General features: G+C 33.9%; 3 protein-coding genes, 2 long non-coding RNA genes and 1 pseudogene across 9 annotated transcripts; all 6 read right to left on the reverse strand.

Annotated features, from left to right (window-relative positions):
- Positions 1-30: 30 nt before the first annotated feature.
- Positions 31-5,200, reverse strand: LOC11409014 (DEAD-box ATP-dependent RNA helicase 7). Its single transcript, XM_003592343.3, has 14 exons — positions 4,225-5,200; positions 3,518-3,700; positions 3,289-3,429; positions 2,828-2,939; positions 2,653-2,723; positions 2,409-2,563; positions 2,201-2,312; positions 1,938-2,039; positions 1,791-1,851; positions 1,536-1,704; positions 1,362-1,458; positions 1,143-1,237; positions 699-832; positions 31-600 (listed from the first exon to the last, which is right to left on the reverse strand). The coding sequence occupies exons 1-14, from the start codon at positions 4,495-4,497 to the stop codon at positions 380-382; spliced, it is 1,926 nt and encodes a 641-aa protein (XP_003592391.1). The 5' UTR covers positions 4,498-5,200; the 3' UTR covers positions 31-379.
- A 993-nt stretch (positions 5,201-6,193) lies between these two features.
- On the reverse strand, positions 6,194-8,654 carry LOC11420239 (embryo-specific protein ATS3B). The gene is made up of 3 exons (XM_003592344.4): positions 8,376-8,654; positions 8,157-8,270; positions 6,194-6,667 (listed from the first exon to the last, which is right to left on the reverse strand). Exons 1-3 carry the CDS (start codon positions 8,505-8,507, stop codon positions 6,344-6,346), a joined length of 570 nt encoding a protein of 189 aa, XP_003592392.1. The 5' UTR covers positions 8,508-8,654; the 3' UTR covers positions 6,194-6,343.
- Positions 8,655-9,732: 1,078 nt separating this feature from the next.
- Positions 9,733-12,347, reverse strand: LOC25485109 (DEAD-box ATP-dependent RNA helicase 7-like; annotated as a pseudogene).
- Positions 12,348-13,876: 1,529 nt separating this feature from the next.
- On the reverse strand, positions 13,877-16,931 carry LOC112416344 (uncharacterized). The gene is made up of 2 exons (XR_003006703.2): positions 16,569-16,931; positions 13,877-14,298 (listed from the first exon to the last, which is right to left on the reverse strand). It is a non-coding gene; the product is annotated as an uncharacterized lncRNA (long non-coding RNA).
- Positions 14,318-16,159, reverse strand: LOC11420240 (xyloglucan galactosyltransferase XLT2). The gene has a single exon (XM_003592345.4). It carries the CDS (start codon positions 16,058-16,060, stop codon positions 14,555-14,557), a length of 1,506 nt encoding a protein of 501 aa, XP_003592393.2. The 5' UTR covers positions 16,061-16,159; the 3' UTR covers positions 14,318-14,554.
- Positions 16,932-21,247: 4,316 nt separating the features above from the next.
- On the reverse strand, positions 21,248-24,187 carry LOC11411673 (uncharacterized). Of its 5 annotated transcripts, none has more exons than XR_005643869.1 (5): positions 23,198-24,057; positions 22,876-22,944; positions 22,492-22,723; positions 21,848-22,134; positions 21,248-21,665 (listed from the first exon to the last, which is right to left on the reverse strand). It is a non-coding gene; the product is annotated as an uncharacterized lncRNA (long non-coding RNA). The 5 variants fall into 5 exon arrangements; XR_005643871.1 differs by lacking the exon at positions 21,248-21,665 and adding an exon at positions 24,132-24,187 and having other exon boundaries at positions 21,827-22,134; positions 23,198-23,796; XR_005643872.1 differs by lacking the exon at positions 21,248-21,665 and having other exon boundaries at positions 21,827-22,134; positions 22,469-22,723; positions 23,198-24,087.
- Positions 24,188-26,874: the final 2,687 nt, after the last annotated feature.

Below are 26,874 nucleotides of genomic sequence, written 5' to 3' on the forward strand. Positions count from 1 at the left end.
TCCAAGCTTTAAAATGAAATTGTGTTACACTTTGACAAAATACGAAAATTGATTTTTAACAGACTTACCAAACATATAGTATCTCTGTCTTTGCTGTTGGAGTTTCCAAACAAATGCCAAAGACACTTGTGAAACTTGTGTTAATAAATAAAAAAATGCTACACCTAAAACAAATTACGTTAATGAATTGAGGACACATTCAGCTCATCTCAACTTGAATCCTCCAAAGTCAATGAAGTTCAGCCATGACCAAGCCTTGTGTAGTTAAAGCTCTCACATTGAACAAAGTGAACATTCCTGTCAGCTTCATCATACTGAACTAGTCATCTCCATTGAAGCATCATGCAGTTATGTTCCCATATTGAACAAAACGTAGGCTTCACCATTTGTTCCCACCCCAGTTGCCGCCACGACCTCTACCACCACCGTTGGAAAATCTATCACTTGAAAATCTACCATTCCTGCCACCACCTGAAAACCTACTACCCCCACCACGACCACCACCATCACCAAATCTACCACCTCTTGATTGATCTCTCTGTTGCAGACGTGGCAATTCTTTCAACACCTCTAATCTTACATCTGAGACATTTTCCTTACCTAAAGAACAAATATGACTGAGTTAAAATATGAAGAAAATAAATAAAAAATGTCTAACTATACTCTTTAAAAGTGATGATTCAAGCGAAATTCTCTACCAGCAAGATATGTATCTAAATCTTCAGCTGCTACATCAAAAACAACACCATTTCCATCTGCAGTGATAGTAAGACCTTTCACAGCCTCAACCTTCTCTTCAGGCAAAAACCTCCTCAAGATTTTATATGCAAAACTGACAACAGTAGATGAAAGAGCAAGTCAGACAAGTTGAAAGGGTTCCTACAACTAATAATTGTGCAGAGTACATAATGAAACACAGACACGCATGCAGAATTATAATATCATGAAAAATAATCCTAGTTTACGTTATACTGATTAAAGTTAAATGTATATGCCATAATTTGTAACCACCAGGGTCTAGCAAAAGTGGTTGGTGCACAATGTGTGTGAGTGTTATAAATTCCAGATACTGAGTTTAACTGCTACTGATAAAAAAACTGACATAATAAGTTTGTAACCAAATTCATTTGTAAAGTTCTTACGTTGGGGTAAAGATAGGTTTCTCGTTCTCGAGAAGTAATGTAACATAGTTCTCCATTGAAGAGAGAAGAGATCTTTTCTTGATCTCAGTATAACCCTGCACATTACACAATAAACCTCTAAAAAAAAATATAAAGAAAAAAAAACATGAAGGATTTGGTATTTTTTTAAAATAATTGCAAGGAAAAAAATGGAGAAAAAGAGGAAGAAAAATGACTCACAACAGCCTTGGCAAGAGCCTTTGCAAATAAATCAACAACTGATAAACCGGAGTTATTCAAAAGCTCCTCAGCAGCAGACTTGAATGCAGGAATCACACTGCACTTATGACATATTTTAAGAACAAAATAGGCAAATAAAAACATACATATCTTTATACCAAAAGATAAACATACCTATCAGACACCTGCATGATCATTTCTGCAGCTTCTCGGCCAACAGCTTTGGCAATATCATTGGCCTGAGGGGCAGATATATGTTCAAATTTAACACCTGACTCTCTCTCTATTTTAGGTATATTTGACCTCCTTGGATCATAAAGCATAACAGCAACTCCAGTGTTACCTAAAAATAGAAAGAAAGAATAAAACATCGTATAGCCCAAAATTTGATAACTGCAATTTAAAACAATAGTAAAATCTCATGGATACCTGCTCTTCCTGTGCGCCCAGAACGATGGATATAGGCTTCTACATCCCTTGGAGGTTCACACTAAATCAAGTACAAATATCAGCATACAATGTTGTGATGAATTTAGTAACGATCCATAGTATCGTATGCATATGCATCAAAAGTACCTGAATAATTAACTGAACGTCGTTAATATCCAGACCCCGTGCTGCCACATTTGTGGCAACTAATGTCATGAATTTCCCATACCTGAAGCCAGACAAAGTAACCTGCAAGTGACAGGACAATTTAAGATTAAAAAAAACACAGGAGTGGACAATCAATCTCATCGACATAAATTGAAGAGAAAAAAAAGAAACACGTCTATAAAGGATACAGAAGTTTCAACTAACAGATACAACAACTATAACAAACTTCATTAATAGCTCACCTCGCGTTGTGCTTGTTGTATGTCACCATGGAGAGCTCTTGCTCCAGGCAACAACTCTGCAAGCTGAGATGCTGATTCCTTTGTCTCAGTGAATATAATTGTTCGACCTTCACTGAATTAGAACAGTGTACCGAAACAATGAAGATTTAAATTCAACAGGAAGATTTATCATATGTGAATATAATCAAAAATCAAATCATTAAATCACCTGCTGTAACATCGAATAATGTCTGGGATAAGCTGGGACCTAGCAGCACCAGTACAAGGAAGAATATAATGCCTAACACTGGTACTAGCCTTCATTTTTGTATTTCCAACAAGGTCAGCAGTTTGCTTATCTTCTTTAAGAAATCTTTTAGCGATCTGGTAAAAATATAAATAAGATAATGTCAAGAAACCCCAAATATAGCATACAATCAGCATAAAGAAGAAATTATCACATAGAAATATACATTCTTAACCCATTCTGGCAAAGTAGCACTGAATAGAAGTGTCTGAACTTGATCAACATTTTTTACCTTACCTGCAAAGACATAAATTGTTCAACACACAATTGCTGCAAATTTTGACACTGTTAGCAGTGCCCATGCATTGGGAACAAATAAATAGATAAGTAAAAACACACACCTAGAATCAATTCAACATCTTCAACAAAACCCATCCTCAGCATCTCATCTGCTTCATCGAGAACACGAAACTTTAGTTGGCTCAGGTCAATACTTCCCCGCACTATATGATCCTACATCAGTGCATTCAACAGTGAAACAATAAAACAATTTCCAAATATTGTCTTAGACACAAAATCTTTCTTCCAATCTACCCTTGCACGAATTGATATTCATATCAAGAAAACAGCCACATATAATCAACTAGTAAAAAAGGGCAACCCGGTACACTAAAGCTCCCGCATACGCAGGGTCCGGGAAGGGGTCCCACCATTTGGTGTATTGTACGCAGTCTTACCCTGTTTTTTACACAAGAGGCTGTTTCCAAGACTTGAACCCGTGACATTTCAGTCACATGACAACAACTTTACCAGTTGAGCCAAGGTTACCCCTCGTATAATCAACTAGTATGACAGCAATTACCTTTATGCGGCCCGGTGTGCCAATGACAATATCGACACCTCTCTCAAGCTTGATTTCTTGAGCTTTATATGGAGCTCCTCCATATAAACAACAAGAAGTCAATCCCATTGCCCCACCATAAACTTCAAAATCAGCATTCACCTAATGCACAACACCCCACACACAGTAAGCAACTGAATAACATTCAGCAAGCAATGCAAGCACAATTACAAATTGTGGTTGTAGCTACCTGACAGGCCAACTCCCTCGTAGGTAAAAGCACAAGAACACTTGGTTTCGGAGGCCCTCCATAGCCCCCCTTCCTTGATTCTCTTGCATTGCCATTCGTTTCTTTTGTTTTGGCGTTTGTTTCTTTTGCTTTGCCATTTGTTACAGATTCTAATATGGGCAATACAAAGGCAAGAGTTTTACCCTGCAGATTCACAAAAGTAGACAATTCGGATCAAATAAGGGTCTGTTTGTATTGACTTTTGGTTTATCTACTGGTATAAGCACTTGCGAGATTGTTAGAGAGAGCTTATGAAAACGGTTTATGACAGAATTTGGCTTTATTTTATCTCTTGTTATAGAAAAGGCTTATACATAGGTATTCATATGATAAGCATTTATATTGTTGATGTTTAATCATGTTATTTATCCAAACATGTGAAAAGCAGAAAAAACAATTATGCAGCCACAAAATCAAATAATCACATTCCTCTCATGAAAGACTAATTAATTAATGATGCACTTCCAACTATAATACATCAGGACAAAATGGACTGAAATTACACACAACTTTAGCAATTTTATGATAAATAACCACAAAACATTGATACAAACACTCGACATGACACTTATACTGACAGATTGTCATCGGACACGCCTTCAATATAAAATGTCAATGAATGCTATAGATAAAGAAAGGGAAAAGAAATAAAGAGAATGACACCTGACCTGACCAGTGCGAGCTCTACCAACCAAATCACAACCTTGAAGAATGATATCAAAAGTCATAGCCTGAATAGGAAACAATGACTCAATTCCCTTTTCCTTCAACTTTTCTCTCAACGGCTCCGATATCTTAAATTTAGAAATCCCATTGGGATCCTCCACCTTGTTTTCCATTACTACAAATTCTTCTTCAGACTTTGCTTTTTTCTTCTTATTCTTCTTTTCTTTATCCAACTCTAAACTATTCTCATTATCGTCTCCATTGGTCGTCGTCATTGTCTATAACATGGAAGCCTTACGCTTCTTCTTCTTGTTCTTCGTCTTCTTCGAAACCACATCTGGATGTTTTCTTGTTGTTCTTTTCTGAGATTGAACCTTCTGGTTCGGTTTGAGATTGGGTTTTTTTCTTGTTACGTTTAGATTCAGCAGACATGGCGGCTTAGTGAGGTGTAAAATGTGGAGAAGAAAGAGGAGTGATGATCCTTGCCTTGCGTTGGAAACATTCTTCAAATCCAAATATATATACTTGTTTTCTTCTTATAACAATCTTTTTTGTCGGGTACTCAAATCCGTTAACTAAATAATTGTCGCTTTATTTTTTATTCTTTATTTCATTTTCAAAATATTTAATTATTTTCCTCAATATATATATACTCATTAATCCTTAAAAAAAATCTCTATTGATAAAATTTGAGGTGTTTAGAGATTATTTAGGCCCACTCATTGTTACATTATCGTGTCTTTTTCTACAAGTATGAGAATTAAGAGTACGATTAAATTTGACCGTTCACAATGGTTCAATTTTTTTTTGTAAACAGGATATCCTCTACAGGTAACTATAGGGAGAAATCCTTCAAACTTTGTGGAGCGTAATAGTTTTACTCTGCTGCATATTTAATGCTGGATTCGAACCCAAAATCGTAGTTAATCTAAAAGAGACATGTGTCATATCCCATGTAAGCGTTCTTTGCTCACAATGATTCAATTTGGTTCCTCAAAAAATTAAAAATAAACCCAAATTAGTTTCAAACGTTTTTATATGAAAGACAAATTAATCTCTGACTCATTATTACAAAGTGACTAATTTTTCTCCAAATTAATAATATTAGAGGCTAATTTGGTATTATTTTTTTGTCGAAGACTAAATTGAACGAGAAGAAACAAATTATATATATCTTAACTCATTAATTTAAGCATTTGAAACGATCATATGCCAAAATGTTCATTTCTAAAGTCAAGAATCTTCTTATTTGACGCACGTAGGACACTAAGTGTGACTAGCTCTTTCAACCAAAATTGAGAAAATATAGTTAACAGGATAACAAAAAAAATAACATGAAAAATTAAGTTACAAAGGCTGTAACTGGATTTTATTTTACTTTTTTCAAAGGCAAAATCCTCAACAGACAAGTAACAAATTTCCCAACTTTGATGTAAATTTGACAAAACTACATGGCACCATATGAATTTTGAAAAAGCTATACTTCATAGATTCAACAAAATCATAATGTCACCTTAATTTTGTCAAATTACGGTCAATCCAAAAATGCACTGTTTCATTAATATCACCATCACGTTCATTTCACGTTGGGATGCAAGAAAATCAAATTATGTGCCTAAAAGATGTTATTAAAATCGTTTTGATTTCCGAAAAGCTTCTGCTTCCGAAAAGGAAGAACAAATTTGATTAACAAATTGTAATGAGAAAAACTCAAATAAAACATATCTACTCAACTTAGTAACAATTTTGATTAACTCCAAGTCTCCAACCCGTGCAGAAGCATATCAGTAATCCATGTCTATCTCTATGATAATCGGCAAACCATTGTCCATTAATATATATGAAAATATCAAACTCTACTTTTGTGTTACACCAAATTAACCTTTGTCTAACTCATCTTCATATCCTATGAAACATAAATTGCATTTTTCTGTGCCATAATTTATCAAAGTTTTATCATAAAACAAAGAATTTGAAAAGGAACTGGAAAGCCACATAATAAGTAATTAACCAACATGACCATCGGTTTTCAACATCTTGTGTCTCTACTTCTGCATACAATACTTAACTACAAAGTTTCGCGGTTACAAGTATAGGAAATGTATGGGAAAGTACATAAACTTACAACCAGAAACTCAGAACAAATCCTAGAATCACTAATATTAGCCATTTCTGAGCACTTACTTTATATGAAGAAGCAGCATCATTGCACAAATTAAACCCATACCATGTATCCCTGGGAATGAAAGTGTTGTAATAGAAAGTTACAGGCTCTCCACTATAACCATTGATTTTCACACTTTCAGGTTTCCAACCACTCGAGCCAGATCTATAGAGGTACACATAGCATATCTGATATGCACATGGACCATTTATCTGAAATGTATCTGAAGAACAGCTCTCAAATGTACCAGAAGATGGATCATCCAGTCTTGGAGCATATATCTGATAGCAAGTGGAAGGGGAAAAAATGAATTTTCAATTATATAAAATAAAACCTTCCTTAGTTAGCAAGATGCATAAAGAAAACGAGGGTTTTTCTAGTCAGATTCTACTTTGAGTTTGTTCTATGCAATTTACAAACAGTCTCAAGCCATGGATCTGTTTGTTCGGTGAATTTGCCAGACTCATCTTTCGGACAAGATCGTTTTATACACCAAATCTTTGCAGATAGAGTCATTACATGTTAACAAAAAGCAAGCAAGATTCTATACTTAATGCTTGTAAACTATAAAAAAAAGCTTTGTAGTTTGTCCGTTAGAGGTTCCAACTTAATCTCGGCCATCAAAAACAAAGCATGTGTTAGAATGTATGATAGAGGCTGGATCAGAAAATATATTCTTTAAGGAATGAATGAGCAGATAGAGTTGCTACAGTTGACAAAAAGCAAGCAAAATTCCATACTTATCTTGTTCTTAGGATTTTATTTCGGGCCAACTCAACCCTATAAAACCAGCCTGTAAGGTGAATGATGTCTCCTACTTAGGAACACACACCTCCCTCACCCCCGATAGCGATTAGTGGATCTGGGATAAATTCTAATATCATCTTAGAACTTTAGGTTGGGTCTAATTCAAACCTACAAAACTGGCTTGGCTTGTAGGGTGCAGGATGACTCCTACTAATTAATACATTTTCAGACCATATTTCATCCAATTTGAGACTTTCAACAATTGTAAACAATAAAACGAAGTGAGTTAAAGGTTCCAACTTAATCTTCGCTCAAAGTAACAAACAAAAAAGAAGTCAGTGTTAGAATGTGATAGTAACCAAATCAGAAAAAATAAATTCTTTATTGGATGAATGAACATTGAACAAACCCCTCAATATTCAAGATATCCAAGATTCTCCCTAGTCCCAATTCTTCTAATCCTCACCAAATGACATATATACCTAACTAATCAACTCAGCCGGCGTTACTTATCAAACTGTTAGCTTTCCCATACACAACAGCAGCAGCTATTTGTGCAGTTTAGAGCATATAAGCAATATATATAGACCAATGGCATGTTTGGATTAGGCTTATTTTAGTTTATCTACTGGCAAAAGCACCTGCAAGACTGTTTGGAAAAACATACAACTTATGACATGTTCATAAGTTGTTTTCAGGTTATTTTCATAAGCTCTCCAAGATAGCTTATGTGGATACTTTAAAGCTTATGCAAAAGAAATTTAACTTTATTTTATCTTTTGTTATAAAAATAGCCTATACATTAGTGCATATCATGATTAACACTTATACTATAAGCTGAAAATTAAGCTGTGTATCCAAACAAGACTTAAGTATGATTTTATTAATTAAAACTCCCACAAATGAAATAGAAACAAGGCGCCTAAAAAACGTTAAGAGGACTAAAAAGTGTGATTTTATTTATAGAGACTAAAAACGAAATCCAAAAAAGCAATAAAAATAGATAGAGAAATGAAAGAAAACCTGGTTTCCATAAGCATCTCCAAAAGCAATACTAATTTGATCCGAGGTATACCTAGGAGACGAACAACTAGTTGATATAACAACAAAGTAAGAACAACTTCCCGCATTCTTCATCTATAAAACAAACAAATTCAAAAACTCTTGATCTTCAATATTATGCATAAACGAGAAAATAATAATAATAATAATAACAAAAAAGGGTTTTTATATATTTATTACCTGAATATAACTGATATTGAAGGATTCATTGGCATGAGGCAGAAGAGAAACAGATTGAGACTCTGACACTGAGCCTGAAAGGGTTAATCGAAAGGTTAACGAGAGTAAAAGAAGGAGAAGAAGCTCTTTCATCGTTTTTTTTTTTTATGAGGAAGAAAGTTAACGGGTTATGTGAAGTTGAATGGGTTTCGATGATGACTTCGCGTGATGCAGAGGCAGAAGGAGAAGTATCGACAACCAAGGAAGATGGCAAATTTGTCTTTATCACTTTGTCCACGAGTTGCACGTGTAATACATATCAATTTTTTTTTTTATATTCACTTCATCCTTTAAATCCATTTGTGTATCAATTTTTAAGTTTTAAATTTATAATTCGGTGGATTTTAGGGTGAGGGATCAATCAAGTCCTTCACCGGTGAAGCACATAAAAATTACCATCAGATTAAATCAGCGGTTCAGATTTGTTGATATTATAAATGAGAACTACAATACATCTCCACACATAATTCTAGCACTATGTCTTCTTCATTTGATTCTTTTCTAACTTGCTAAAATTTGCAAAACTACTCAAGGAAAATCTAAATTATATGAAGAAAAAAAATTAATTTTGCAACCAATTAACTTTAGAAGAACAAAAGTTGTATATTGGTTGGGACTATATATGGTTCTTATGCCCTTTTGGCTTTTATATATACCTACTTCTCTTGTTGTGGTGATAATGAAAAGATGGTTTAGGAAATCTATTCAATTTTAACCTCTAATCGATCTGTTATGCTAAAACCATGAAAAACAAAACAAAGAAGCAACCAATGCTTAATTAAGTAAAACGCAGCCATATTCATAATTAAATTACATATCCATGGTGTTGTTTATGCTAATCTACCAATGGTTCTATTTCCTTCATCTAAACACTAAACTTGAGAGAGGATCAGACGACTCACATGAAAGATAGATTATTTTGTTAGAAAAGTTTTGATTTGCAGCAAGAATCTTCCACGGAATTTGGTGGGTTGGAGAGGACAGGGAAGATATAATGCAGGATTGTGTGTGGAAATTTGTTAATGTTCTCATTTTTAATATCAACAAATTTAATCCGCTCATTAAATTTAACGGCGCTTTTTACATCCTCCACCGGTGAGGGACTTGATTGAGTCTTCAGAATCCACCTTATAATTCATATGTAAATGTAGATTTATATTTTTGAAAATACATATGCAAAGGATCAAAATGACATGAAAAAAAAAATTATTTGAAATTAAGTTAAAGATCAAGAAAGTAATTTTGCCTACTCTGATTTTAAATAAATCACCAACTCGTCTTATGAAATTGTAGAGTTCGAGCAATTATATTCTTGAAATTCATGAATAAGTAGAAGAGACCTTCATTAAAAATTATGTCCATCAACTTACCCTTATGGAGTACCATATCAAGTACTTATTGTTAAATTAGTTCTTACAAGTTAAAAGAATGGTCAAATTGTTCAATGCCATTCGAAATGGAGGTCTTTTTTTTTGTTGCCTATTTGTAAATTTCAAAGGGTATAAATGTTTAGCCACTACAATTTTAAAGGGTAAATTGGTGATTTTCTCATTGAACAAAGGTTAACATTCTTGTCAGCTTCATCGTACTGAACTAGTCATCTCCATTGAAGCATCATGCAGCTATGTTCCCATATTGAACAAATAGTAGGCTTCACCAAATGTTCCCAACCCAGTTGCCCCCACGACCTCTACCACCATCGTTGGAAAACCTATCACTTGAAAATCTACCATTCCTGCCACAACCTGAAAACCTACTACCGCCACCACGGCCACTACCATCACCAAATCTAACCCCTCTTGATTGATCTCTCTGTTGCAGACGCGGCAATTCTTTCAACACCTTTAATCTTACATATGAAGCATCTTCCTTACCTGAAGAACAAATATGATAGAGTTAAAAATATAAATAAAATAAAAACAAAATGTCCAACTATACTCTTTACAAGTGATGATTCAAGCGAAATTCTCTACCAGCAAGATATGTATCTAAATCTTCGGCTGCTACATCAAAAACAACACCATTTCCATCTGCAGTGATAGTAAGACCTTTCACAGCCTCAACCTTCTATTCAGGCAAAAACCTCCTCAAGATTTTATATGCAAAACTGATAACAGTAGATGAAAGAGCAAGTCAGACAAGTTGAAAGGGTTCCTACAACTGATAATTGTGCAGAGTACATAATGAAACTCAGACACGCATGCAGAATTATAATATCATGAAAAATAATCCTAGTTTTAAGTTATACTGATTAAAGCTAAATGTATAAGCCATAATTTGTAACCACCAGGGTCTAGCAAAGGTGGTTGGTGCACAATGTGTGAGTGTTGTAAATTTCAGATATTGAGTTCAACTCCTACTGGTAAAAAAAAATGACATAATATGTAAGTTTGTAACCAAATTCCTTTGTAAAGTTCTTACGTTGGGGTAAAGATATGGTTTTCTGTTCTCGAGAAGTAATGTAACATAGTTCTCCATAGAAGTGAGAAGAGATCTTTTTTTGATGTCAGTATAACCTTGCAGATTACATGATAAACCTCTCATAAAAGAAAATTAGAAAGAAAAAAAAAAACATGAAGGATATGGTATTTTTTTTTTTAAATAATTGCAAAGAAAATAATGGAGAAAATGAGGAAGAAAATTGACTAACAACAACCTTGGCAAGAGCCTTTGCAAATAAATCAACAACTGATAAACCGGAGTTATTCAAAAGCTCCTCAGCAGCAGACTTGAATGCAGGAATTACACTGCACTTATGACATATTTTAAGAGCAAAATACAGCATTAAACAAAATAGGCAAATAAAAACATACCTATCAGACACCTGCATAATCATTTATGCAGCTTCTCTGCCAACAGCTTTGGCAATATCATTGGCTTGAGGGGCAGATTAATGTTCAAATTTAACACCTGACTCTCTATTTTAGGTATATTTGACCTCCTTGGATCATAAAGCATAACAACAACTCCAGTGTTACCTAAAAATGGAAAGAAAGAATAAAATGTTGTATAACCCAAAATTTTATAACCGCAATGTAAAACAATAGTAAAATCTCATGGATACCTGCACTTCCTGTGCGCCCAGAACGATGGATATTGGCTTTTACGTCCCTTGGAGGTTCACACTAAATCAAGTACAAATATCAGCATATAATGTCGTGATGAATTTACCAACGATCCATAGTATCGCATGCATAAGCATCAAAAAGTACCTGAATAATTAACTGAACATCATTAATATACAGATCCTGCGCTGCCACAACGTGGCAACTAATGTCATGAATTTCCCAGACCTGAAGCCAGACAAAGTAGCCTGCCAGTGACAGGATACAATCAAAAGAGAAAATTGAAAAAAAGAAACATATCAAGTTCATAAGTATTCTGAAGTTTCAACTATAACAAAATTCATTAATATCTCACCTCACGTTGTGCTTGCTGAATGTCACCATTGAGAGCTCTTGCTCCATGCAACAACTCTGCAAGCTGAGATGCTGATTCCTTTGTCTCAGTAAATATAATTGTTTGACCTTCACTGAATTAGAACAGTGTAGCAAAACAATCAAGATTTAAATTCCACAAGAAGATTTATCTTATGTGAATATAATCAAAAATCGAATCATTAAATCACCTGCTGTAACATCGAATAATGTCTGGGATAAGTTGGGACCTAGCTTTGATTTAACCACGGTTGCCTGTAACGTTGGTTATGATCGTAATAGCCTGCTGAATTTAAATTTGATGGTTAGGTTTTTTGGTTTCTGATGGTTTCATGTAATAATATGCACTTATGTCTTGGTGGCTACTGAATTGCACAAAATTATGGCCTCGGTGCCTATAAATTGGCCTGCATTCTAAGTTTTTCTCATCATTGTACACACATAGAAGCTCATGCAATCTTGTTCTTGTATTTTCAATGAAATGTCTACTTTCCATACTTCTTGTTTCCTCTTTATTTTGTTTAAGGTCATCACTCTAATGAGTGAGTAGTTCTCTTCCTGTCTTGAAATTATCGAAGTAATCCAGTGATAAATCTTTCATAATTCCATTTATTTATTTTGTTATGGAGTTTCAAAGCATCTAATTCAATCTTATTATTGTTATGAAACGTCTATGTATCGATTTATGCATCGAAATGAGAAGGTTGATGTTTAACTTTAACGATTCAACAAGAGCTTTGAAACATAAAATAGGCTAAAAGCTTTTGAGATGATATAGGGCAATAGCCCTTAATGGATTACAACAGTATAGCAACCATGATAATAGTTATCTTAGTTCACCTCATCTGTAGACTTTGATTTTCCATAAAAATATGAGGAATTGTGATTTGGTTTGTTTGCTTATGTTTGGAATCTAATAATTCCCATAAGCTTTTTATAAAGTGTATATTTTTCAAAATCATGATCATCAAACCTTCAAATATTCAATCTTTTTGACTTAAACAACCTAAAAAAATACATTTGGTACTCACAAGTCCTTGTATAATCAATGTTTTTTTATCATGCAATAAAACCATACATTTGTAGGCTTATCAAGTTTCTAGTCTCATTGTCGGAGACTTGTTGATATTATGGTATTTTTCTCAACTTTCTAGGCTAGAACTTTCTTTTTGATCTGCTTGATATTGATATTTGCACATTTTCATATGGAAATAGGAAATGAAAAGAAAACAATTACGTTAAAACAAACATATTTTTTAAATTTTGAAAATATGAAATGAAAATAGAAAATGTTTCCACAAGTCGGATGGTAATATGACATCTTCTAATTTATTCATACATCCTTTCTAATATGCGTGAAATAATCAAATAGATCACTCATTTTAAAACGGTGAAGTTTTTTTGTTTACATGAACACATTTTTTTCTATAAGACATTGATAATCACATAACGCGCCACAACAAAGTATTTACAAAACTAAAACATTTACCGCACTTATATATTACAACCACTATATTTGAGCACTTCATATTTTCTTACATCTATTCTACGCCTCATATAATCTATTTTTCTTTCTTACAATCACATCATCAATTTATCACATAATCTATTCTACGCTTCATATAATCTATTTTTCTCTCTTACAATTACATCATCAATTTATCACATAATTGTCTCTCATTTCTTTCTCCATCAAATTGCATACTACCATATGAGTGTACACCAAACATGAATCTATTTAGTAAGATTCTCTAAAATTAATAAAGTGTAAAGTGAAAACATGAATCTATTTAGTAAGATTCTCTAAAATTAATAAAGTGAAAAGTGAAAAAATAAGAGGTATTAATGTAATAAATTCATGATTTGTTATGTCGTATATACAATGTCAATCTTTAATTTGTTAATTATCGTTCAATATTACTCATTTTACCCTTTAATATTAGTTGTATACACTCTAGAGGAGTTGGATCCTAATGATATAGATTCACTTGTACAAATTGCATGACATGCCTCAAACAAAGGTTCACCAAACATGCTACTAATACTATTTTATTTTAGTTTTGAAATAACGCATATTCATTAATTACCTTAGCATAGGATGTGCAAAAGGCAAACTGATACAACACAGATAGCGCACAGCCAATATAGGAGAGAAAAGAGGCACAGGAATCCAAATTCCAAACTACCAGTACCGAACAAAAAAGAAAAGAAAAATTAACACAGTGAAGGCCAAAATACAAGGCCACAGAACCCCAAGACACACAGCCAGCACAAACAGCCGAAACAGCAGCTAAGCACCATCTTACCACACCCAATCAGACCTCCCAAAGCAGTCACCTCACCTCCGCCTTATGCACTCTCTCGGATTCCAACACCACTCGTAGAAAAGGCATGAAGCAATTCTTAAGACCAACACCAAGACACCGCCTTGATGTCATGCACTAATGCTATTATTATACACCATACTAGTATATCAATATCCATAAATGTATAACGACCCATTGTTGGAAAAAAAGAATCACAATATCAATTCATCAATATATGGTACATCCTATATAAATAAAATAAATCCCGACAAGCAAAGACAAAAAACTCTAACCTATCAAATTTATGTGAAACAACCATGTTGTATCCTTATTTATATATTTATTCATTCTTTTTTATTCTTTTTATCTAAATCTAACAATGCATTTTACCACATTCTCATTTCCACTTATGAAACCCAGGTTGTAGTTGTTCCTTGAACCTTGTTAACACCCCTTCAGTAGCATAATCAAAAGCATCTTTAACACCTTCAATCCCTTCATTATGTTTTGCATAAACCATCCTTGGAATATACTCAATCACTTTCTCCCTCATTTTCCTAACCTCTTCTTTCGTGAAACTCTCAAGCACCGCTTTCACGGATGTCCCGTTTTTAACCGCGTTCCGGTCAATATAAACCGAGTAACTCCCCGGTTCTTCCGGTAAAAACCACTGATACTGTAAATACGCCGTTCGCCGCCAGAAAAAAACCGGTATGGAACCAGCCACCATACAATCGAAAATCGACCGCCGCGTGAAACTATCCCCTCTCGGCTGCAAACAAAAATCCGAATCAAGAAAAGTTTCAGTGATCGCCGATGTTCCATTTGCACACTTTGAACCACCGCAGTCTACAGCGTGGCACGAGCCACCAGAGTTACGACATTGATTCAACAAAACTGCTCTGAAATCGTTCCGGAAACTGCGGCGAGGAGCTCCGGCGAAGCAGAAGAGTGATTTACGGCGGCGATTACGGACGAAGCTCTGCCAGCGAGTAATGTCGGAAAATGAACTAGGGTGGAATCCAGTGGGGTAAGGTATACCGATATCGAAATAGTCCCATGGATTACGCTCTATCAGAAGGCGAGTGATGTTTCTTAACCCTGGCTTGTAGATGCAACTAGAACCCCAATCTTCATCTTTGGAACGACGAAAATCCCATGTGATGCGCCCCATTGTAATGAAGTGATCCCAACCGTTTGATTCTTTGTAATACGGTTGTTCATTAAGCCATATCAACATCTTTTCGCAGTGACTATCGCGATCCTTCGCGGTGGAGGTGTTCATCCATAAGTATTTTCCCACTGCGAGTCCAACGTAGAATGGAACATAGAACCCCGCAGCGGATTCGGGTTCCATGGTTCTGCACTTGTGGTTTAGCATACGGTTGTGGAAGATGATTTCTGAAACGAATTGGTCTGTCCAGTACCACGATGGAAGGAGATTCTCCGGCACGATTCCGGCGAGTCCGGTTGCGATTTCTCCTAATCCATCGTTGGAGAGAGCGTTGCAGCGAGAACTCCAGGGATTGAGATTATCGCAATTATCTAGGATTTCTTGGTTGAAGAATTTCGGTAAATCATAAACGAAAATTCTACCGGAGCTGCACTCATCGCTGTTTATAGTGGGAATAGAATCCAATACAGTGTAGTTTTGAATTCTTCTTCCACCATCAACTACGGCGAGACGAGTGGGGAAGTTGTGGTGAGGGGCGGGAATTGAGGCAGGGAATCTACGGAGGTTGAAGAAGAGGAGGATCTGGATGAAGACGAAGATGAGGAAAATCCATGCTCGTGGATTTTGAAGGTTGAAAAGTGATTGAAATGTGGTTTTGAAGGAGGTTTTGGTGGTGGAGAGTTTGAACGGTTGTGATTCCGGCGAGTGGGGAGGTGATTTAGGAAGCATGAGAAAGAAGAATAGAAGAAATTTCCGGCGAAATTGAACCGGAAATTTTGGTGGATTTTTTTTTGCAGGTGGAAAGTGTTTATGGTTTTGTGTGAAGATGGTGTAGTGGAAATGTGGCTATAGAGAAAAAGAAAGAATTTAACTGACACGTGTCTGGTACTTTTACTGGCTGCAAGTGCAACCGACAAGTGATTCTTTGGAATCAGTTCTTAAAAGACGCGTGGCGGCTATAGTTGCGACTGTTGTGCCTTGATATAGGCTTTCTTATTTCTCTGCATGTTCTTTTTTTTTTTTATACAATTTCATTTTGTTTTGTTTGGTAGAGTTTAGAATAATAATTAAATAATAATTTTATTTTAATGTCTTTTAGTCATTTTTATTTTATTATTACTTTTTAGTCAATTTTAATTTTCCTAAATCCCAAACAAGAGCAATTATCTATCGTTACCAACACACAAGATGGGAAGCACCTCCCCCAAACTATTACAAAATCAATCGTGATGCTAACCTGAGTGTTGAAGGGCGTTGGGGGCTAGGCGTGGTCATCCGGGATTCCGACGGTGATGTGATGGCAGCAGCAACGTGGGTTGAACGGAGAAGCAAAGAGGCACCGATGATAGAAGCTATATAGCTTGGTTTGGATTTCGCGTATCAATTGGGATTTCAGAACATAGTTGTTGAATCTGATTGTGAAGATGATAACAGCTTCTTGTTCAATAACTACAGGGTTAATTTAGCTAAGGGAATAGGACTTGGATAGATGATGTAATTTTCGTTAATATCATTTTCGTTTTATTCAAAAAAAAAAAAAAAAACTACTAAATCCAAGTGTTTTGAATCCTCCTAAAATAAGTTTTTTGTTTGAGGGGAAAATAAGTATTTTAATCATTCCAGTCAAAAATATATATTTTAATTATTTGTCTATTTTTTCTTCAAAAAGAATATTTCTCTATTTTATCTCATAATCACAGTATTTGACTCTTTTTTTTTTTTTTAAGAAGACTATTAATTTGACGATATCAATTAATTATACAACTTTTTTTGACAAACAACTATACAACTTTTTTTTTTGACAAACAATTATACAACTTATTAGTATGTATGTTTTTTTTACAAGAATATTAGTATGTGATATGTTGTTACAAGTTTTTTTTTTTTTTAATTTTTCAGATGTTCTAAGTTTTTTTTTTTTAAACTGATGCCAACAACATCAAAACATTAGTATATTAAACCAAAAAAAAATACAAAATAGAAACATGGGACCGAATCAAAACCTTTTCAAAAGGTGTTGAATCTGAAGTTGGGCATACCCAATATATTCCTAATGTCCTCTCCTCTAATTAAATCAGGGATAATATAAGACCAAAATAACTCAAAAGAGGGAAAATAAAGGTATAGGTTAGCAAGACTCTCAGCACAATCATTACTTCTTTGTAGACATGGGACACTACAAATCTCATGTTTCTTAATCTAACTAAACAATTTTGTCATCTGTTTCTTAAACACCAAGGAACCACTGAGTTTGACTTGAAGGCCAAGTTAACTAGTTGCGAATCAGATTCTAGCCAAACATTTTGGAAGCCTTTGAGAGAGGCTATTTCAATAGCAGTCATGACAGCCACAAGTTCAGCGCGCAAAGCATTTTTGCTGCCTAAGAATTGCGAGAAGCAACCAATGAAAACACCATCGGAGTCTCTAAAAATGCCACCTGCAGAAGCTCTAACTGGATTTTTGATGGATGCTTCATCTGTGTTGACTTTGATCCAAGAGGTTAAAGGAGGGAACCAAAAGACCTCTTTAATGGATGGAGCGTTTGGTGCCTTTTATGTTAACCTTGCAAGCTTTAAGGATGCTAAACTCAAGCATGTCACATCTATCCGATTTCTTAGTTTTATTGCCCGCAATTGAGGTTTTAGCAATGATTTCGTTGATAGAAGATTTCCAATGCAAGGTCTTGTCCTGGAACCTAATTTGATTTCTTTTGTGCCAAATGGAGTTGAGAATATTAACCATACAAGATTTAATAACCAACCTACATTGATGAGACCAATTTCTTTCTAGTAACAGTCAAAAGTCTTCTACCGAATTGAACTGAAGAGAAGTATTAAGAAGAGAAAACAGCCAATTCCAAAGTTTCATTGCAAAGGAGCACCGGAAGAAGAGATGAAACGTGGATTCCTCTTCAGAGTAGCAAGATGAACACATGGAAGGATTAGTAACCCCTTTTGTCTTCATATTCTCATTTGTGGGAACTTTGTTATGCATAATCCTCCAAACAAGCAAAGACTGTGGGAACTTTCTAGATGTTCTAAGTTTCTTTTGCGGTCAAAATAATAACTTTTCAATAACCTATAATTATATGTGTTTGATGTATTCCTTTTAGTCTTGCTTTTACTTTTTACGGTTGTAGATTCTTAATTTTGGATCTGTTTGGATTCACTTATTTTAAATTTATACAAAATAACTTATGTAAATAAAAAAAATATTAATGTATTATTTATAAATTTGTTAGGTTAATTTATGAAAAAACAACTTATGAATATACAATTTTGTTAATAAGATCTTATAAATTAATATAAAAATTTATTTATTTGTATAAGCATTTTTTCGTAAACTCAAAATAAGTTCAATCCAAACAGACACTTTAATGTCCACAAGTTCTAACGAGCAAAAATATTAAATTTGTTATGATATATTAACATATATTTTGTGACAACATATATATATCCCTATCATATATTGGCATGGTGTTTTGAAGATTTTTTCTTTTGCTTTTATAAAAATACCTCTGTATGCATAAAGTTGTCAAAATAGTAGTTGAAAAAAATTGTCGTACGCAAACTAGGATTAAATAATAGTCGGGCTATCTATTTCATGATTACCATTGAAAAGAAACCTTTGACTACATGTGATCATGTTGGGTTTCCAGACAAAAGGCAATAACTAAAAATAAAATAAAAAGTATATCTCTCCGCTCCCTTTTGAACCGTGTTACTATGGCCGTTTATGAGAATTTGGTGTTTTAAAGCAAACCTACAATTTGAATTAAATTTTTAAAGTGATTTTGATAGAAGAGTTTGGGATTATGGAAGGCTAGGAACTAACTCTCTTTATAACATCACAATAAATTATAAATTGATCACCAAAGAACCAAGTCTATTACTAACAACCATACCTCCCATTAGAATTTAAGTAATTTTTTTAGGGTCTAATGAACCTCAAAAAAAATTTGTTAAGACCAAATTTTATATTTTTTTTTTTGATCTAGGAAAGCCGCTCTCTTCGTTATGCCTTGGATGTTACATAACTAAATGGAACTATAAAAGTATAGAAAGTAGGAGGAAAAAATTAATTTTAAACTTTTTCGTAAAAGAGAAGTTCTTCATCATCTAAAAATATAATTAGAAAAAAAGAAGAAACTCGGAGACAATATAAAAGAGAACAAAAACAAAAGAAAATACATATCATAAGTTTAAGTATGCTTTTTACTCTCTTAAATAAATGTATGATATAATGGGAATCATAATATCAAGATTTTATATGAATTTTGCTAACATTTTATCATAACAAGAATAAATATATTAAAATCTAGACATTTTTTAAATAAAAAATATAGACATTGAATGCAATAGGAATGTGGACCATAATAATGATAAAATAATTAGCTGTAAGTATGTCCCAGTGGTGATCAAGCTGTATTGAAAGGTGCAGCGGGTGATCTACAAAACAGTTCGCAACGATGGAGCCTTGGACAACGGACAACGTCGGTGCCCCATCTGTCCCCTGTGCAAACTGGGAAGTCTACAAAACTATTTTTTTTAATTGGTGCTTGTGAAAAATTATACATTACTGTAGAACCTAAAATTTGCATGACTTCAAAAGAACAAAAAACCTATAATTTAAAAAATTTAGAATAAAGATTCAATGATTTCATTCTAAAATCTAGTGAGATATACAAAGCGGTGGATGATAAAAAAAACATAGTATAGTACTATATACATTGTGATTAGGGGTGGCAATGAACCGAACCAATTCGATTAGTGTTCGTAATTCGATTCGATAATTGATTCGTCGAACTTGGTTCATGAACTAAATGAGCCGAACTTGAGCTGAAAATTAAGTTCGCTAACTAATTGAGCTGAACTTGAACTATATATAGGTCGACTCGTTTGGTTCATGAGATGACTCGATTATATATATATATATATATATATATATATATATATATATATATATATATATATATATATTACTTTAAAAACTAAGACAAGCACTTAACAATAATAGGATAAAAATGAGCTACATTAAAATTAATAGACAACACTATGCACAGTGTTGTTGTAGTTTTTAAGGATTTCAAAACTAAGATAGTCCCGCTGCGGAACATGCATGAAAAATGGAGGATACGATTATCTGTAATAAGATAAACACATGACACAAGAAGGCAAAACTGGATTTGGTGGTTGCATACCTAAGTTAATTACTAACTGTAATAATAGCCTCATCGAGTCCATTAAAAATTGGTATAAATTCCAATATATTTATGTGTCAAAAATTTAAATTTTTTGACTTTTTAGTTTCGTGTTCAAGTGGCTTTACTCATTTTCATACTGAAAGTTATGCGCTTTGAACAAACGAATTGAACCTAATGAGCCGAACCAAACTGTTCGTGAACTTTAAACGAGCCGAACTTGAACTAAAAAAAGCTCGTGTCAAACTCGAATCGAGGTTCGAACCGAACTAATTCTTAACGAGTCAAGTTGAGCTTAAACAGGTTCGATTCAACTCGACTCATTTCCAGCCCTAATTGTGACGCTTGTCAAAGAGTAAACTACATATCCTTAAAAAAAAAAAAAAAAAAAAAAAAGAGTAAACTACATTAATAGTTTAATACTTCTCTCAACCAAAAAAAAAAGTTTAATACTAGTTTAATCTTATCTTATATTCGTACGCACGGGCATATTTATCTTCGGACAACACAAGTTAAAACAACATACAATTGTACCACGATGCTTGACAAAGCGTGTATCGACAACATACATTCGCATCTCAATTTTCGGATGAAGCACGTCCCAACAAATACATTAATATTAATATCAAATACATTGATAAATATTCAAAGTAATTACTATTGAAATTAATCTTTAAGACAAAAATAACTATGGAGCTAATAAAATTCCAAAAATATATATACTATGGCGTTCAACACTTTCAATAAAGGCGAATATTATATCACGAACATCAAATCCACAACACCAAGACTTTCTTACTAACGAAAACTAAAACATTCCTAGTACTTAAACATTTTTAAAACCTTCACACATAACATTGGTAATTGAGGTCAACGGTGTCGATCGTCAACAATATTTAAGATCTTTATGATTGTATCTGATGACCAACACATTCACATGGCACACAATCTTCACCAAAACTTGTACAGGGAGGAGATTGAAAATCAATAACAATGTATTCTTCTTGTACAACCCCACCATCAACAACATCATCCAAAACTACATCCGGATTATCTATGGTCATTCGTATCCCTTCATCAAAATGATCCAAAAACCAATAACTTGTTAATCTTTGCTGACACTGCATTTTTTACCTAAACAAAGATTAAAACCCAATTTCAAGAGTAACAAAAAGGCAATTATAAGTATTTTATTTTATCCATAGTGTTCCTTCAAAAAAGATTTTTATAAAATAAAATAATGTTATAACTGATTTTATTAAAAAAATCAAAGCATAACTTGAAGAAGATAAAAGAAACATGCTAAACTTCCTAACCTTGAAGAAAAAAAGACACCATTCACTAACTGTTAGGGTACATAGAAGTCAATTTAAAAAGTAGTACAACTAATTAATAGCAAATGTAATATAGTCAAATTATGAAGATGGAGGCCACTACAATCCAGCATCTTTCATCCTTTCACAAAGCTCAACTTGAAGCTCATTTTCCATCTTGCTTTCATCATCCCACATCCCATCATACTGCACTTTCATCTCATAACTACTATCATATGCAATGATGGCTCTAGCCAAAATGTTTGGTGCATACAATTACTTAGCATTTTCTGCAGGTACATAATTGCATACAATTACAACACAGTTCGGCAGAAAGAACATAAAAGACACACATTATTGAAATCTCCAAAAGTTAGGGAGAAAAAATCAAGATGCATGTGACATGAAGATAGAATAGATGGAAGGATATAGTGAATAACATGCATTAAGGCAAGTATCTTGGTTCTAATGTGAATCCCAAGAGAATCACAATCATACATATAACTCCTTTACCTTTGTCTAATGATGCATTGAATAATTGTTAAAAAAAAAAGAGTGAAATAAAAGATGTAAGAGGAGTATGAATATTAGAAATTGGAACCAAGAAAATATAAAACCTGTCACCTAGCACTATGGTTTCTAGGCACCTGCATTGAATATAGATGATGAAATGTTCCCTGCCACTAAATGACAACATATAAGTTTGAGTCTTGCAGCTTAATTCCTATTGTGTGTAACAGTTTGAGCCAGACTATCATAGTCCACGTACAGTTCCACACCATTTCAGGATCACAATTTAATCATGATAAATTATTTTGTTTTGAACTCTTGCGTGTTAGTTGAAATAAGGTTTTTCTCTCCCTCTCTTTTCAAATAAATCTGATGAGCAAAGAAAAAAGAAAGATAATTTAGAAATTTACCAATCTATGTATGCAGGATATGGATTAGGCTTATGGCAAAACAAATCAAAAACTAATAAGCAAGTTAATTGAAATATTCATGAATAAAAAAAAAAAGGAACGGCATCAAACCAGGTGATGCTAATGTTGATGAGGATTCACTTCTGCATTTTATCAAACACGTTGTGTGCATATATGAATCTGAAAAAGAGCAATACAAGATTAAAAGATATGATTAAATTAGATTTCAAATGCACACACAATCAATATGCATAATATAAACATCAATAAGTGAATCACTAAACTATATATAGCTGATGTGAAAATAAACAAAAACGCAAGATTTGAAGAGGATGCAACAATGAAAAATAAACATAAAACATGAGAAAAAATGGATTTTGATACCTTTGAATAACAAATTCATATTCTGCAATTGACAAAGACGGAACTTTACCTCCTTGTTTCTGTTTAATCCAGTCATGAAGAAGTTATGCAAATTCTTTTGGGAACTTTCCTACCCAAAATCTGTTTCAGCTTAAATTGGAGATGGGAAACACAAACAAATAATATTTCATACAAAAGTAGATAAAAACAATTAATCAATAAACAATAAACAAAAATCAAAAGCATACCCACAACAAAGAATCAAGTGATTTCTCCATCTTCATCTTCATGACCAAGCTCATCATGAGACGATGGAGCAAACACACACACAAGGCAGGCTTATATAGAAAATGGGAACCACCTACTCGACAAATGAAGGAACTCAAAAGCAAGAAATAATGGAGCTCGTACTCACTGATCCGCCACGAAACGCGCCAACCATGACAAATTCAATGGTACACTGACAAACAGTATAATTTTACCGGGAAGGAGCGATAACACTGTAAGGATGTACCCTGACACAAAAATCCCTATGGACCCGCAAGAGAAGAAATGGATTTCACGAAAACGACAACGGGACGCGAGCGGTGGTGGGGAAACCCTTGCAAATCGGTCGATCTACAGGATCCTTTGAAGAACAGTGAGATTTATTGATTGATTAAGGGATTTCTGAAATAATAACAACATTATTAACAATTAGTCATAAATATTATGGGTAATACACATTTGGATCAACTAATACTAAGATCAAAAGGTTCTTCAAAAATTCAACACAAATCTCTATTCACAACGACTAAAGAAAATAACAATTTTTATAACCATTTAAGGATGTTTAGTATTAAATTATAAGTTCTTCAATAACTGCATCATAAATAAATGCTCCAAGGATTCTTGAAAACCACATTTGTTTTTTTTGAACAAATCAAAATGGATTTATATTAATCAAACAACAATGATCACCCTGCACAAGGAATGCAAAAGGGGAGCATCGGGTAAAAACTTACAAAGTCATGATGCCAACAAACAAGAGCACCACCTAACCAAACCCACCTAAATACAACATAGCACCCATACAATGAATAGGGTGTTTCCACCAATCATGATAAGAATAAGCAAAAGCCACCTGTTTAGATCTCAACCATAAAAAAGAATAACGTTTAACTATTTCTATGAGGTTGAAAAGTTCGGAACCGGTATTTTGAAAAACCCGATTATTCCTTTCCTTCCAAATCACCCAAATAGTGGTAAACCAAATAACCCTGAAAAAAGAATATGTGTGAAGTGGCATTCCGGCCATCTTAGTGAACCGGAGAAAGTGATGTCGAAGTTCACCAGCATATACGAAAGAAATACATAACTAATTGCTTACAATAGCCCACAAATAACCAGCCATTGAACAATGAAGAAAAAGATGTTCCACCGACTCTGTTGAATCACACCCAAACACACAAAATGTGTCAGCCGAAGTGAGAACGCCCCGATGCTCTAGACCTGTTCACCATAGCGCCATTGCTTGACAAAAAGGTGTAGACTCCCCTCACCGAGTAACCATGAATGGGATCTAACAGCCATTTGTCACGAACAGTTTCCTGCAAAAAGATGTTAGATAATAACAGAGAACACTCCCTCAAAGAATCATCCTCCCACGCAAATAATTGACGTCTCCACACCCATGCCCTACCATCAAACTCCCAACCACGCCTCTCCATATCCCTCGTCGTACTCTCCTTTTCCAACGTCAAAGAAAAAAGACGAGGAAACCTCATCCGTAACGGTAAATCCCCAATCCATTTATCATACCAAAATAAAGTATTTCGCCCATCCCCTACCACCCTACTCACATTACTTTCGAACCAATTTCCTCCCCCCACACCTATCCCTTCACGGATATGACACACCATTTTCCACCATGCCGATGATAAACTACCCCCTACCTAATACGACCACCCTCTTCACTATACTTGGCTTTCAACACTCGATACCACAACTCATCCCTCTCCGCAAGCATTCTCCAACACCATTTACGACAGGCGACCCACAATACGATCAATGACAGGTTTTCAAAAACTCAACTTTCTTGAGTCCCCACCAATGGGCACTCCCAAATAAATAAAAGGAAAATTACCTCTACGACAATTTCCTCAACGCCGAGGCCTCCGCTAACCAATAATCAGAGATGTTCACTCCCGTTAACATACTTTTATGGAAATTCACTTTGAGACCAGATATCTCCTCAAACAAGAGCAGCACCGCCCTCATAGTTCGCACATTCAGCCAACTTTTTTCACCAATGATAAGAGTGCCGTCCGCAAACTGAAGGTGCGTGACACGAACAACACTCCCGTTTCCAACACCGAAACCGTGGTACATATCAGCCCCCACCACTGCATTCATCAAAATACTAAATCCTTCAGCTGCCAATAAAAATAAGAAAGGTGATAGGGGATCCCCTTGCCGAAGACCACGCTTAATCTGAAATTCCTCCGTTGGACTCCCATTTACAAGGATCGATGTCATTGCTGTCCCAACACACTCATTTATCCATTTCCGTCAAAGAGTTGGAAAATTCATATTTACCATTACCGCCTCTAGATAACTCAAATCAACCGAATCACATGCCTTCTTGAAATCAACTTTAGTTATTGGAAAACTATATCACAAACCTTTGTAAACAATGATCAGAAAAAATTCATTATATGAAGCATCTTTCAAAGATGTTTTAATATTCAATTTTTATTAGAGACTGAAATATCCATAACAATTTTTTGTAGTAAAAGAAAAAGTAAATGTTATCATCTGCTATACGTACAATTTAAGGAAGTCTATATAAATATATTCTTCTAAGTCTTGCATTTAAATTTTAAATAGTTAAAGATATTTTATGAGGCGTAATTTTAATATGGATTTATCTAACATATGCAGTATTATACTCTCCTTTTTAAAATGAATGTCGTTTAACGTTTTTACATAAATATTAATAAATGCATTAATTACAAAAAAAAAAATATTATTTTACCAGATTATCGTAATCAACGTATTAGTTTGTTTTTCATTAAAGAAAAAATAATACTTTGGAAGTTGTGTACTACCTCCGTCCCTAAGTATAGGAGCCTTTTGCCAAAATTGCGTAGATTAAGAAATTTGGTTATAGTATTAAATTTGTATATAATTACTATTGTTTTTACAATTTTATTCTTAAGAGAGAGAGTTAATTTATATTTTCAATATAATATTTATTATTGATAGAAGAAAAAATGCAAAATAAATAAGATATGTTGGTAAAGAAATAATTAATGTACTTGGAAATACCAAAATCATCTTATAAAAAGGGACAAATTATTTTTTCAAAAGGGTCTTATAATTAGGGACGAAGGTAATATATAGTATTAATTGAAGTGTATTATTGAAAATAAAAAATTATTATTCCATTGGAAACTGAAAATGACATTCATTTTGAAACGGATGGAATACATGTTAAAGATAGGGATATACGTGAGTCGGTTTAGGTTGGATTTGATCAAACCCAAGACCCGAACCATATAGGGTAGTTTGGTTTGAGTAAATTAAAATAACCACTCATTACATTATTGGTTGGTTTGGACAAACCTACTAATTTTCTGTTTGAATTAGGTTTGGTAGTGAGTTACCCAAATTAATTTTTTTATTTTTTTGTTAATATTAAATCATTGAATGATATCAACACAACTTTACCCAAACTATAAATTAACTCTTTCTTGAATTATAAAA

Source organism: Medicago truncatula, chromosome 1 (genome assembly GCF_003473485.1).
Source record: "Medicago truncatula cultivar Jemalong A17 chromosome 1, MtrunA17r5.0-ANR, whole genome shotgun sequence".
Taxonomy (NCBI): Eukaryota; Viridiplantae; Streptophyta; class Magnoliopsida; order Fabales; family Fabaceae; genus Medicago; species Medicago truncatula.